At 36.5% G+C, this 14108-nt stretch overlaps 1 protein-coding gene across 1 annotated transcript; it reads left to right on the top strand.

Annotated features, from left to right (window-relative positions):
* Positions 1 to 6554: 6554 nt before the first annotated feature.
* LOC141649096 (uncharacterized) lies at positions 6555 to 8419 on the top strand. Its single transcript, XM_074457796.1, has 6 exons — positions 6555 to 6733; positions 6869 to 7185; positions 7282 to 7465; positions 7687 to 7771; positions 7843 to 7926; positions 8054 to 8419. Exons 1-6 carry the CDS (start codon positions 6555 to 6557, stop codon positions 8417 to 8419), a joined length of 1215 nt encoding a protein of 404 aa, XP_074313897.1.
* The last annotated feature ends 5689 nt before the right edge of the window (positions 8420 to 14108 follow it).

The raw sequence follows: 14108 nt of genomic DNA, 5'->3' as shown, positions 1-14108 counted from the left end.
TTTTATTATAGATAAATATATTCGTCTATAGTGAGACTAATTGTATTTTCGGAGCCATGACATCAGAGGCAGTACGTAGTGGAGTAGTAAGTACTTGGAGCTTGTACCAGTTATTATTATTGTGCATTTAATGTCTAAAGTCGCTGCTGCATTTACATTTGTCAATTTACTAGTACAGTTGTTGCTAACAAGTAACAACAGTAAGACACTGTTGTATACCGTGCATCATAAGAAATGGAATAACGTCGACGACAAGCCTCCACTTTTAACGTATCTTCCGTGCTCTTAAGGAATTTACCTACAGTTAGTCTTGCTGAAGACGGGTCGGAGTAAGTGACGGGTAATGCCACTCACAAAACGGATAGGGGGAAAAGGTGGGGGCACCCCCATGTGCTTCCCTCTCTCCACTATTTGGGTCATTTGTGAGAGAAAATGGTATCCGTCACTCCAAAGTGACGGATACGTGCCGTCTTCGAGATTTTGTGATTTACCTAATATTGTCTCATTGTCTGTCTGCCACCATTTTTTTTTTGCATGTCCATATATACTACATTTCATATGGTGAGATTGGTGACACACTCTAAAATCAGGGACGGACCCAAAATTTAAAATATGTGGTAGCAAAAAAAAATTAGCTCATATATATCAATAAATTTTAGAGAAAAATATAAAATACATAATTGTTAAATCTAATTCACAATATGTATAACGAGTACAATGACTGCTTACATGATAACTTAAATTTTGTTACTTCCCAACTAAAATTTCAATTCATGTTATATTTTTTTTTACTAATTTACGATTTATTTATTTATTTTTGTTTTCTAATTCATCGACAAAATTTTTTATCTTATAATTTAACGAATTTTTATTACTTTCGTTTTATATATGTAGAATTTTATATACTTGCTTTGTAAAACACCACAAAAAATACTCTCTACAATAAAATTAGAGAACATAAATATGTGGTACCCAAGGCATCAAAGCATTAACTTCAGATATTTTACCCATTGACACTTCACATAAACATTTACTTAAATGCATTTAGGGAAAGTTAAAAAAAATGCATTTCATGAGAATCGAACCCGGGACCCATTGGTGAAAAAACAAGGATTTTACCATTGAACCATATGATGTTTATTATATATTTAATGCGCTAATATGTATTTATCCATTATTAAGTAATATTTGGGGTAACAAAAATCCATCCCATAACCGATTGTTTTTACGTTTGGGGTAGCGGGCGCCACCCGTTACTACCAAGTGGGTCCGCCCCTGTCTAAAATATTGCGCCACCCATTTTTAACCATACTATACTACGAGTATATTAAAGTTGACAGGTGTGAATGATAAGGACTCTTATCTCTTAAACAAGTAGACAGGGTTTTGATTCCCGATTCTTGCGAATGAAAAAGCCAAACTTGAAAAAGGTCAACCCATTAAATTGTTTTCAGTACCCCAAAGGAGATTTTCTCAATTATCGGTAGAGAATACTCATGGTCAACATAAAAAAAAAAAAAAAAAAAAAAAACCTATACTAAGAGTATATAACCTACTTCTAACAAGTTGATAATGGTAAGTAAATGTATAATTAATTGGCTAAGTGTTAAAGTCAACAACGGTTTTGAGTCACAATCAAACGGAGGAGAAAAATTCCACAAATCAAGCCCAAGAGGGTATACTCTAATTAGCAATAGAGGGAGTAGCCCCTGCCTTATAAGGATAATGGAATACTCTTCTCAAATTCTCTAATATGGGATCCTTATATGAGAAATTAATATGAGTTGAAGCTTTTTTTTTTTTTTTTTTTTTGAAGCTTATACTCAACACTAAGCCATAAATAGAATAAGTTCAAAAACAGATGAAATAAGTCACTTAAATTGGAGTTTTAAACAATTTTATGTGAGAATGTAACTAAAGGCAGTAATTTTAGGAAATCTTTTTAATAGGGAATTTACATAATATTTATTACACTTTCATAAAATGAGAGACCAACTTGCGTACAAGATATGTAAGTTTTTCATTATATTTATAAAAAAAATACTCCATCATTGTTTTTAACAAATGATGATCAAAAGCATAAAGAAGGAAAAAGTTGTTTTCAATAGCTCAATCGTTGTCAAAATTGGTCATCAAAAGTTTAGTAAAGGTCGATTGTGCCCCAACTCAAGAAGTCAAAACTTCTCTATAAATGGCAATATCCTCATTCAGCCATCATACACATTTGACATTCCATAATAATAATCTCTCAAAAATAAAGAGGCGCATAATTAGCAACTCAATAATAAACACAAGTATGATGAGAAGTTCGCAAATTGCAAGATTTACAATGGAGGTCTCACCAGTTAAGTTTGTAAGCGAGACGAGAACAAGAGAAATTCGTGTTTTGGATACAATCCATGAAGAAGAAAGGGAAGCTAATAACATCAAGCCTTTTTCACTACGTTATTGGTTGATTGTACTCCTCCAAAAATTTGCTTAATTTCACTCACGTCGGTTTTTTGATTAAAAAGTCGTCGTCGTCGTTACTACTGAGCACTTTTATATGCTACTAATAGTTATGGCTTAGTAATCTTAAGTATTGTAGTAAGTAATCTCTTTTAGACCCACTCCGAAGAAAGGTTTGGGTTCAATTCTATAGGTAGTAATGTACGACTGTACGAGTAGCATAGAGCATCTTTCTATTTATAATTGTCATTTTAAATGAGTCACACATTATCAATTTACTATTATCGTCATTATGGGTTTAATGTTATCATAGTTTGAAAATATTTATTTCTTGGTTCAAAGTATAAGGTAAACTAGTTTTAACCCGTGCAAAATTGCACGGGTATGTTTTTAGGAACATCATATAATGTTTAATATGAAAAGAAGTATTGATAATACACATGAAAATTTTATTCTCTATTTATTTTATAATATAATGATAGTAGTTTTAAACCCGTGCAAAAATTGCTTGTCCCTATTTTTGGAATTAAATAATTATTGATACGTCCAATTTTGATATATTTTTGTTAAACTGAATTGTTTATCGTTAATACTTTTATGTATTAATAATGTTTATTAAAAAATCTGATTTTTATCAATTGTTGTAATATTATTTACTTTGACCAGTTATTGTAATTTGTTGTAATTATATTTACTTTTGCAAATTATAGTAATTAAACTTCTGACTTATATTATTTTGTACTGCATAATTTCAGAATCGTATTATTTACGTACAATATTTTGTTTATAAAAACTGAGGTACGCAAAAAATAAACAACATAAACCACAACAAATTAATTCAATGTAAAGTAATGGATGGGGCCCACAATTGCTATTTGGAAAAAACAAATAAAAAAACTGGATTTGGTGACGTGGCTTCACAGAATTGTAGGAAATATTTCTGTATTTATATAGGTAAGATTTGACGTAATTTAATAAACACAAGTTGAATAAGGACAATGTAATTCGTCTACAAGATCATTTTACAATATTAGAAGAATCTAAAATAATAATAATCCTCTTACTATAAAAGTTGAAGCATTTAAATGCTTCCTATTGGCTGCTGGAATTCAGAATGAAAAAGCAAGTGTCCCCACCATCATTTAGCTATAATTAATTACTCTCTCTCCTCCCCACTATCATAAATGTAATTAATTAATTTCTCTCCTCTTTTCTTATTCTTTCCCATATACATTCATATATTCAAGTGTTAAAAAGTTTATGATAAAAAATTTAATTACATTCAACCTTACACTACAAATAAAAAAAAAAAAATTGGAAATCTATACAGAAATTCATATATTAAACGACAACAAATTTATAATAACAAAAAAAATTACAATTCCAAAAAATAAAAAATTTGACCTCTTAAATACCTTGACAAATAAAATTAAAATGTATACAAGCAAATTCATGTCATTATACAAACTTATACATTAAAGTTAACACAAGACCCAAATTTTAATACGTATATGCTAAATCCCGCACACTTGTTTGCTAAATCCTACATATTTTACCCTAATTTTTCATATTTGCCCTTTGAAAAAAAACTGAATTACAAAGACTACTAATGAAAAAAAAAAGGACTTCTCTCTCTTAACCTAATCAATCCCTTCATCGTTCGACTATTATGGATCGTAATTCAGACATATCAAATGTAATTTCGTCGTTTTATCAATAATTTTATTAAGACCCTGTCTTTTAGTCGATTTAGTTGATGTTTTCGTTATTAAAAAATAGGGTTTTTCTAGCAATTAGTGTTTGGGACGTGCTGGTTGTTGAAGGGTGGTTGTGGGGACGTCGGGCCGAAGTAGGGTGGTTAGAGAAGTCGGCGTCGAGTAATGGTCGAAAGGCGGTGGCTGTAGGTTGTAACGTCGGCGTCGAGTGATGGTTGAAGGTTGGCTTTGGGGAGGGGGTTGTCGAACTGGTGGGTAAGGGGATGTGCAGGGGTGGTAGGCGCGGTTAAGGGGCTGTGATCGGTGGTCGGCGCGTGGATGGTGGTGTGATCGGTGCTCGGCGGCGTGGGAGAGGGGTGGGGGAAGGAGTGTCGGGGCTTGGGTTTGTGGGGTACTGGGTGTTTTTTTTCCTTTTTTCCTTTTTTTTTTTCATTTTTTTAATTAAGTTTGTTATATTTTTGTTTTTCTTAGTTTATTTCTCGATGACTGTGGTTCTGTTAGTTTAATTTAAAATGTATACAAGCAAATTCATGTCATTATACAAACTTATACATTAAAGTTAACACAAGACCCAAATTTTAATACGTATATGCTAAATCCCGCACACTTGTTTGCTAAATCCTATATATTTTACCCTAATTTTTCATATTTGCCCTTTGAAAAAAAACTGAATTACAAAGACTACTAATGAAAAAAAAAAGGACTTCTCTCTCTTAACCTAATCAATCCCTTCATCGTTCGACTATTATGGATCGTAATTCAGACATATCAAATGTAATTTCGTCGTTTTATCAATAATTTTATTAAGACCCTGTCTTTTAGTCGATTTAGTTGATGTTTTCGTTATTAAAAAATAGGGTTTTTCTAGCAATTAGTGTTTGGGACGTGCTAGTTGTTGAAGGGTGGTTGTGGGGACGTCGGGCCGAAGTAGGGTGGTTAGAGAAGTCGGCGTCGAGTAATGGTCGAAAGGCGGTGGCTGTAGGTTGTAACGTCGGCGTCGAGTGATGGTTGAAGGTTGGCTTTGGGGAGGGGGTTGTCGAACTGGTGGGTAAGGGGATGTGCAGGGGTGGTAGGCGCGGTTAAGGGGCTGTGATCGGTGGTCGGCGCGTGGATGGTGGTGTGATCGGTGCTCGGCGGCGTGGGAGAGGGGTGGGGGAAGGAGTGTCGGGGCTTGGGTTTGTGGGGTACTGGGTGTTTTTTTTCCTTTTTTCCTTTTTTTTTTTCATTTTTTTAATTAAGTTTGTTATATTTTTGTTTTTCTTAGTTTATTTCTCGATGACTGTGGTTCTGTTAGTTTAATTTCTTTCTTTTTCTATTTTTTTTTAGTTTTTAATTAAATTTTTATATATTTTATTTTAATCTCCTTATTTTAATTTATGTTGCAGGAGGTGCCAAATAATGAAAATGAACCGAAAAAATTGATCGATACTGCACTTATATTAAACATCCCTACTAAATTCTACGAAAATCGTTTGCAGATGATGGATGAAATAAAATCACTGGGTTTGTTACATAATATTCATGTCCGAGTTGCGCAACATTTTCCAAAACGTGGTTTGGGGGAGCAAGTGCTTAGGTGTGCCCAATCTGGAAACTTCAGTATGCGCAAAAAATCCTTTGTGTCATCTAAGAGATCTTATACGGGAACCATCAAATGTCAATGCCCATTTAGTTTAAAATGTGTTAAACAAAAGGACGGTAGATGGAAAGTACTTGTTTTAAACGGGTATTGCAACCATAACCTTGCTAAAAGAACACGTGCTTTGAATGCAAGTACCAATGAGGATATTGTGAGAATGACATCCAGTAAAATTGGTGTTTTCAACATACTGATTGACTTGGGTAACAAGGGTATTAAAGTTACTGCTAAGCAAGTTTACAACGTTCGTGCTATATCGAAAAAGAAGGCGAGACATTATCGTACAAGAGCAGAACAGTTGTTGAAACTAGCTACTGAGCATGGTTATCGTGTTTTTCGCCAAACAATTCCTATTGTTACACAAAAAGGTACACATGAACTGACTGATGTGTTATTTGCTCATCCAGATTCGCTTAAACTTTTGAAGGCTTATCCCCATGTCCTTATTGCTGATTGTACGTATAAAACCAACAAATATAAGATGCCTTTGTTAGAAATAATTGGAGTGACACCGGTTCATAAGAATTTTTCTGTTTTCTTTGCGTTTCTGCAAAATGAGCAAGAAACGGCATATGAATGGGCTTTCAAATGTTTGGCTGAGCTGTTAGATTAAAATGAGCCAATTGTGTTTGTAACTTATATGGAGACGACATTAATCAATGCTATTGAAACGCATTTCCCAAGTGCTAGTCTTTTATTATGTAGACGTCATAGAGAGAAAGATGTTGAAGTCTGGGTTAAGAAAAACTACTATGGTAATGCTATACTTGGTGAAATTTTTGCAAAAAGGGAAGTGGACACAAATGGTCAGATCAACAACTGTAGAGGAGTTTATAGAAAATGAGGAGTTAATGTATACAACTTACAGTTATATTCCTGGTTTGGAAAAATATTATAAGGAAACATGGCTTGATAGTAAAAGGAGCGATTTGTATTAGCTTGGACAAATAAAGTGCTACACTTTGGGAATGTTACCACCAACAGGTAATACTACAACGAAATATGATTTAAATTCTAATTTTGTACCTAAATAAGAGTATTGTTTTATGAATAATTTTCTTTACAGGGTTGAGAGTGCACATGCGGCACTAAAACGACTTTTACGTACATCTGTGGGTGGTTTTGACACTGTCTTTGAAACGATTCATCAATTAGTCACCCTTCAGATCGGAAAAATAGATGAGGCTTTAGAGACCTCCTTGAGTAAGCAGCTTCATGTTAGTCTTGCTATGAGTGTGTATCGTAGGTTGTCTTTCAATGTGACACATCATGCAATTACGACTATTGATAGACAATTCAAAAAGGCCAATTGTAATGGATGTGCTATTAAGATAACACATGGTCTTCCTTTCACATGTGATATTAGTCGTCTTCTTAACACAGGTACTTCTATATTTGTTAGTACTTTTATATTTGTTAGTATGTTTCATTGTTGCAATGTTACTACTTGTCCTTGTCTAAATAAACAGATATGTGCAGATGGGTATATTGAACTTGATTCAATTCACCCATTTTGGAAGACTCTACATATAAGGAACATATCAAAGGGCGACAACAATGATACGCTCTTGCAAGAGAAGAATAAGTTGAGTAAACTTGTAGATGTGGTGCTAAATCGTGATATTGAAATGATGAGAAAAGTTTCTGAATTTGTAGAGAACGTGTTGCATCCTATTAATATTATTGACCCGAAAGTTAAAAAGACACGCGGACGACCAAATAAGACTTCGGTATCAAGAGAACCATCACATTGGGAACACATCGAGAAGAAATTTCCAATTTCGAAGCGTAGAAAAAGGAACCCACAAGTAATTATATTCTTTTACAAATTTCAGATGATATTGTTATCGTAGTTTGCTTAACTATCTTTTTATAAATCTACAGGTCACTAGACCCACGGCCGCAGCTACTAATGTTTCAAAAAAACATTCCCGATTTAAATATACCACAACCTATGAATTGTCCACAGGTAAGCAACCTTTGATTCTACCACTATATTGTTATCGTAGATTGCTTAACTATCTTTTTATAAATCTACAGGTCACTAGACCCACGGCAGCAGCTACCAATGTTTCAAAAGACATTCCTGATTTAAACATACCACATTATATGTCGTCTCCACAAGTAAGTAATACTATTTAATAAATGTTTTGTTTAAAATTGTACTAAATTTAATTGCTAAATTCGACAAGGAACCAAACATGCGTCACTTTTTCCTTGTCCAAATGCGGTTCCTAATTTTATGGTACAGTGGATAATTGATTGGGTGAATGTCGATGGCGATGGGAATTGTGGGTATCGAGCAGTTGCTCAAGAGATTTATGGTGATGAACATAGGTGGCCAACAGTTAGACGTGATATGGTGGATGAGTTAGAAAAACATACACATATTTATATAAGATTATATGGAGGCGAAATGGAGATCGATAAATTGATTAAGAGAATTTCATGGTGGAAAAGAGATGAAGATACACCAGTGATACATTGGATGGATGCCGATATGGGATTCATCATAGCTAATTGCTATGATGAAATTTTCACATGTTTGTCACATACGAATAGTTTTACAAGCTTACCAATGACGCGAACAAGTGCAATATCACAGGGGCCGAAATAAATAATTTCCATTGTATTTATAAGTTATGGCCGACACTTTATATGGGTATGTTCGAATTCATTAGATTTCTTAATTAATGTGTTATATGCACTTTTCTAACTAGTTTGTTAATCCCCTTTTCTAGGCGCGTTTTAGAAATGGGTCACCACTGTAGATACCTCATTTCTACACCTCCCGCCAACCACCCAGTGATGATTGGGCAGCATGTTTGATACGCGAAACGATTTATGACAGTCCGTAAGTTCATCGTCAAGTGATATCTCAAACACTCGAGTCAACCCCTGGGTCGTCATCTACGCGCCGATACGGTCGTTTTGACAATAATTAGAGTTCATTTGGAGTTCGGGTCAAAAACCGCTTAATTTTCTAAAAACCATTTAAATGCCGAGTCGGAATATACCGGAATGTTCTATAATTCTCTAGATATTTATTCCTAATTAAAATTAATATTTTAAGTAAATATCTACTGTAATATTGTGTTTCATGGAATAAGGAAGTGTAAATCTACCGAAATTCTATAATAAAACGCGGAAATCTTTCTTGTCGAAGAGGAAACCGTTGGAGAAAAGACGCAGCAAATGCTGCGCCTCTTCGAAGAAACACAGTAGTTGCTGCGCCTCTTCTCCAGTCCTCTTTTCGCATTTTCCAGAATATTTCCGAGATTTGTTTCTAAATCCGTGTCATTCCAAAACTCTTCCATATGTTTAGTATAAATAGAGGCCTTTGGCCTCCATATTTGGCACGCGAGTGTTCCGCCCTTTCTCTCTCTCTTTGCATTCTAGACTACGCTATTGCCTTTTGACGCCTACGTGCTTGATTAATCGACCACATAAGCTCAGATCATTCTGAGTCCCAGTCACGTTGCATAGACCGACCAACTTGACCAAACTCCACCTTTAATCAACTTAATCAATCTACTAAATCCTCTAACGAGGGCACTTTCTACGTATATTCGAGTCGAGAAATCACTAAACTATAACTTTAGTCAATCTCGTTTCGTCAAACATGTAAGTCTGAGGGTGTAAATCCCATTTTATTATTGTACTTTTATTTTGTATCAATTAATGTAAATCTATATCAAGAGCACGTTCGAAAACCGATTTAAAATCCAACTTTTAAAGCCGTTTTTACGAAATAGCAGAGGTCAGACGCCGAGAAGAAACGCAGTAGCAGTTGCACCTTCATGAAGGATCACAGCCTTGTTGCGCCTGTTCCAGAGGCTGCCTGCTGCTCCTGCTCTTCTTCTTCTTCCTCAACTTCCTGCAAATTTCCTCCTTTTCTTATTCTTTCATTTTCCATCATTCTCTTTGTTATTTCAGTATATAAACCATATTTTAACAACTCCCTTTTAATTACAATGCTTAATTCGTCCTTAATCCCGAGTAATTCAATACTTGCGGGTTTTCGCCGTTTTAATTCAATTCGATTCTTCGGGGTTTCGACTTGTTCATATCGAGGTTCTGGGATCCCAATTTGATACATAAGTTTTCTTTCGAATCTCATTTGTCCAGTTTCGTCTTAATCTAACCTCAATTTTTTCCTTTTTGTATTTTTGACACGAGTTCATCGTATAATCATAATCATGTAAACCACTGTAATTTCTCATTTTAATTCGTTTTATGACTTGCCCAGATACATATGATCGGTTAAAACACTTCAATTCGAGTCTAATATCGATAATCCATCTCAAATCTACCAACGAACAATAACAGTGTTGCGATTCTGACTTCACGCCGAACTCGGCCGAGAAACAGACGCATGAAGTGTCAGCGCCTCTTCCGAGAACGCAGCAGATGATCTTTGCCCGTTGCAGGTTGGTTTCTGCCTCTGAACTCTTTATCGCTTTGACGTAGCTCCTAATTACAGTTTAAATCAAATATTATTCATATTATCACCTCTAATCTGACATATTTTCATATTTTAATTCTAATTTTATTTTCCTTTTATTTTCTTCTTCGAAATCCCGTCTTTGAGCGTGCTTTTGACGTAGATCAAATAAAGCTTGTAATTTTTGTAATTTTAATTATTGTAATTCATTTATCGTAATTATTATTATGTATGATTTAATTGTATGGCATTCACATGTACTGAATCTAACATTTACTTCGACCAAATCGTTTGCTAAAACACGTGTTAACCGACATAGTCTAATTTCACATGCTAGGATTAATCCATGTTTGTTGCATTGCATGCATTACATCGACGACATACCAAATATGAACGACTTCCCTAATCATTAGTAGAGTCCGCTATCGAGGCGGGCGGGATTAGGTGTTCGAATTAAAGAACTTCCTGATACGTACGCTCACCCCTTACTCCAGTTATCTCTGGACATCCATGTGCATTGGCATCTCGAGAGTCATTCTAGACATAGAATGCTAAGGGTAACGAGTTCTTAGTGTTCATGTCATTACTTTGTGTCTTGACATGGCATGAGGTATTCGAACGGTTTCCAATTTTCCACAATAAATTGGTGGCGACTCCACAAATGCAGGCTTATTTAACCTTTCATCGGTTTCAATGCCTCACAAATCGGTAACGGCCCATGTCGTGCTTTGGCAAACCAAGGTTCCGTGGGAAAAGTGTCGCCGCCTCAAAACCACAATGCGCGGGTGGCCTTGTCCACAGTTTGGCGACTCCGCTGGGGATCATACACTTACGTGTTACCCAGGGTGAAACTTGAACAAGGTTAAGAAATAGTTTATAAGAGACAATTGTCGATTTTCATTAGTCGACCTTCTTAGGCCGTTTCATTTGGTCTTCCTAGGCCCTAAACCAACCCATTCGACCAATTGTCCCGTCCGGACGGTCCAAATTCCTATATGGGCCTAAAGATGGATAGCGATTGACGTCAACCATACTGCGGTACATACACATGTTTGTATCGTGAGCTTTGTGGACATGGCCCACCTGCGTATGCCCAGCCGATCTGTGGATAACGGCAGCGGTCGTTTTTTGAAAGCCACGCTCGGCGGCGTAAAAATGCTTTCGACCAGATCGTTTTAGATCGGTCGGTTTCGTCTCGGCAATGGTCTCAAAATGATGCAAGAGATGTTCAGAGTCGCCACCAAGCATTTTGGGATGTTTGGAACCAGTTCGAATCTACTTTATACCTAGGTCAACAAAGGCAAAAAGCGGTGTTTGACATAGGTACTAAAGATAAGGAGTCGTCCCTCTTTAGCATCCTATCTCTAGAATGACTCTTGTACGCCCTGGATAAGGTCGTCCACTGTCCAAATTTTCTGAGTAAGAGGTGAAGGTACGTATTGGGAAGCCCTTTAATCGGACACCCAATACCGTCCGCGGTAGCGACCTCTACTGATCGATCTTGGTTGGTTAAATGCAAAAGCTGATAAAACGGGTAAATGCATGGATGCGCATCGACTAGTTTGAACCTAACATGTGAGCTTTCTATGTTGGTTGTTTTAATCCAAGTATCAAGTATTTGATGTCGAGTTGGATTTAATGTTGATTTGCATGCAAGACGGAAATTAAACATCCATTTACCGAGTTAGGTTTATGGTGCATAACGTGATCCGTTTGTCTTAGTAAGGCGTTTTGCAAATGTGATGTAAAAGGAGCAGATTCGTCATCTGATCCGTCCTGTATTCGGGTTAACAGAAGTCGGGATCTTCTGGACGAATGCTGGAATAGGAAACAGATCCTGCATCAGGCAGCCATAAGAGGCGCGAGCCTATTGGCGATGCAAATGGGTCTGCCCTGGTTTGAAAATGGGAAAAATAAGTTGCCTGTTTAGGCGCGGGTCAACAGACGATGGAAAACGGCTTCTGACCACTGAAAAAGTTTGTAAAATGTATTAAAAAATGGGTGTTTGAACCCGTCTTGGTTTGAAAAGACCGTTTAGGACGCTTTTGTGTCGAGTTGAAGAATGAGACTTGAATAATCGTCATTGTTTTGACAATACTCGATGTCAGGTTCGGTTCTGCAAGCTTGACATGAATAGTTTTGAAAATGACTATGAACTAATTGTTTTAAGTTCATTTTTTTATAATTAATCAACATTCATCATTGTACTCGGGTTAAAATCCGACATGGTATGTGGAACCAAAGATGACTTTGTGTTGGTGACTAATACATTTGTTTTAAAAATGTAAAGAAATGAGAAAGGCTTTAAAATACCCTTCAAAATGTAAAGAAATGAAATAAAAGGCTTTAAAATACCTTTTAAAATGTAATTAACCAAATATTGTCACCGAAACACGGATTAAACCGTCATGGTATTAGGAACCAAGGGTGAAAAATGTTTTATGGTTAAACACTTGTCATAAAAAATGATTTTAAAATATTCGAAATGGTAAAACCGAGTACAAATATGAAATGAAAATAAGGGGAAGAAGAGACCAAACATGATTGGATTTAGGTTGAGCAGGGTGCTTTAGGCGCGAGCCTATGTGCTACATAAGTAGCCTCTGCCTCAACCAAAAATCCGATTTTGGCTCATTCAACCCATATTTGGACCATGTTATGCATGATTTAGCATGTTATAGTCATGAAACAAATGAAAAAACATGGTAAAAGAAGATTTTTACACCCTCATACTTACATGCTAGGCTTGAGACGAGAAACCGACGAAAGTGTATCAACTTGTTTGGCCGGAAAACTCGGTTTGAAAACCATTTTAGAAAGTAAAAGAGTGTTTTTTAAGTTTAGTGATGGTGTAGTGGTTGAGATGGTCGGTCAAGTGATTTAATGCACGATGACGGTACCAAACAATGTGTAAGGCTTGTGTTTACGATCGGTAGGTCGTAAACACGTGTCGGATTGTGACTTGAGAAGTCAAGTCTAGAATTTTAAGGGAGAAAAGAGGAGGCGGACACTTGCGTAACTCTCAAATGATGGCATTTGAGGGGTATTTATAGGAAAATGAGCGGTTGTGTGTGTTTTGAGCGACGTGGCCGCATGAGCTGCTCAAAGAGGCGCGAGCCATCTCGCACGTCTTCGAGGTGTCTTGTCACTATCACACGATGAAATCATGATTTGTTCTATCCTAGGATTTGGAAGAACTTGATTTGTACTTGACCATTTAGGATTCCGGGAAATCTTAACATGGAAGCATTTGAATGGTTTATTTTTTGTGTTTGACTCGGTTTGACTCGTTGTTGGAGTGGGGATTTGAATTTTGAGTCGGTTTTTGGTCCGGTGTCGGTTTTGACTCTAATTAGTGTCATTGCGACCCCGTCGTCATGTATTAAACACTCCAGGTACTTTTGAAAAGTTTTGAAATGTTTTATTTTCGAAATCGTTTTATGTTTTTCGACGTATAGTTGTACACAAACAGTCGATCAAACGCTGCAATTCCTAAGCATGTTCTAGTCCGATAATCATCAGGTGTTTGTTGGAGACTCAACAGATACCGAGTATCTACAGAGACCCCACTTTGACTGAGGCTTGGACAGGGCGAAAGTCAAAGTAGAGCCCCCAGGTCAATCGAAGATTACAACCTTGAGACTGAAGCGACGTCAAGGCGGCTCGAAAGGATTCAGGCCAAGGACCTGCCGTCGGGAAGGGCGACGCCAAGGCGACTCGAGGGTACGAGCCGAGGACCTGTCGTCGGGAACAGTTTAGAGTTTGTCGACTGTCCGTGCGGGTCGTTTAAAGTCCGTTAGACTACGTACAAAGGCTCGCCAGCCATAAGAAGGAGTCGTACCTGAGCCATCTTCGGGATACG

Source organism: Silene latifolia, chromosome 3, assembly GCF_048544455.1.
Source record: "Silene latifolia isolate original U9 population chromosome 3, ASM4854445v1, whole genome shotgun sequence".
NCBI classification, from domain to species: Eukaryota; Viridiplantae; Streptophyta; class Magnoliopsida; order Caryophyllales; family Caryophyllaceae; genus Silene; species Silene latifolia.
Note: the sequence above shows the minus strand (reverse complement) of the source record. Positions and strands in the feature narration are given on the sequence as shown.

What these genes read in the sequence shown, in the direction of transcription:
- LOC141649096 (XM_074457796.1), top strand. Translation starts at nt 6,555, where the DNA reads ATGGTAATGCTATACTTGGTGAAATTTTTGCAAAAAGGGAAGTGGACA. An exon ending in GATAGTAAAAGGAGCGATTT is followed by an intron (nt 6,734 to 6,868) that starts GTATTAGCTTGG and finishes TTTTCTTTACAG; the next exon opens with GGTTGAGAGTGCACATGCGG. An exon ending in AACCTATGAATTGTCCACAG is followed by an intron (nt 7,772 to 7,842) that starts GTAAGCAACCTT and finishes ATAAATCTACAG; the next exon opens with GTCACTAGACCCACGGCAGC.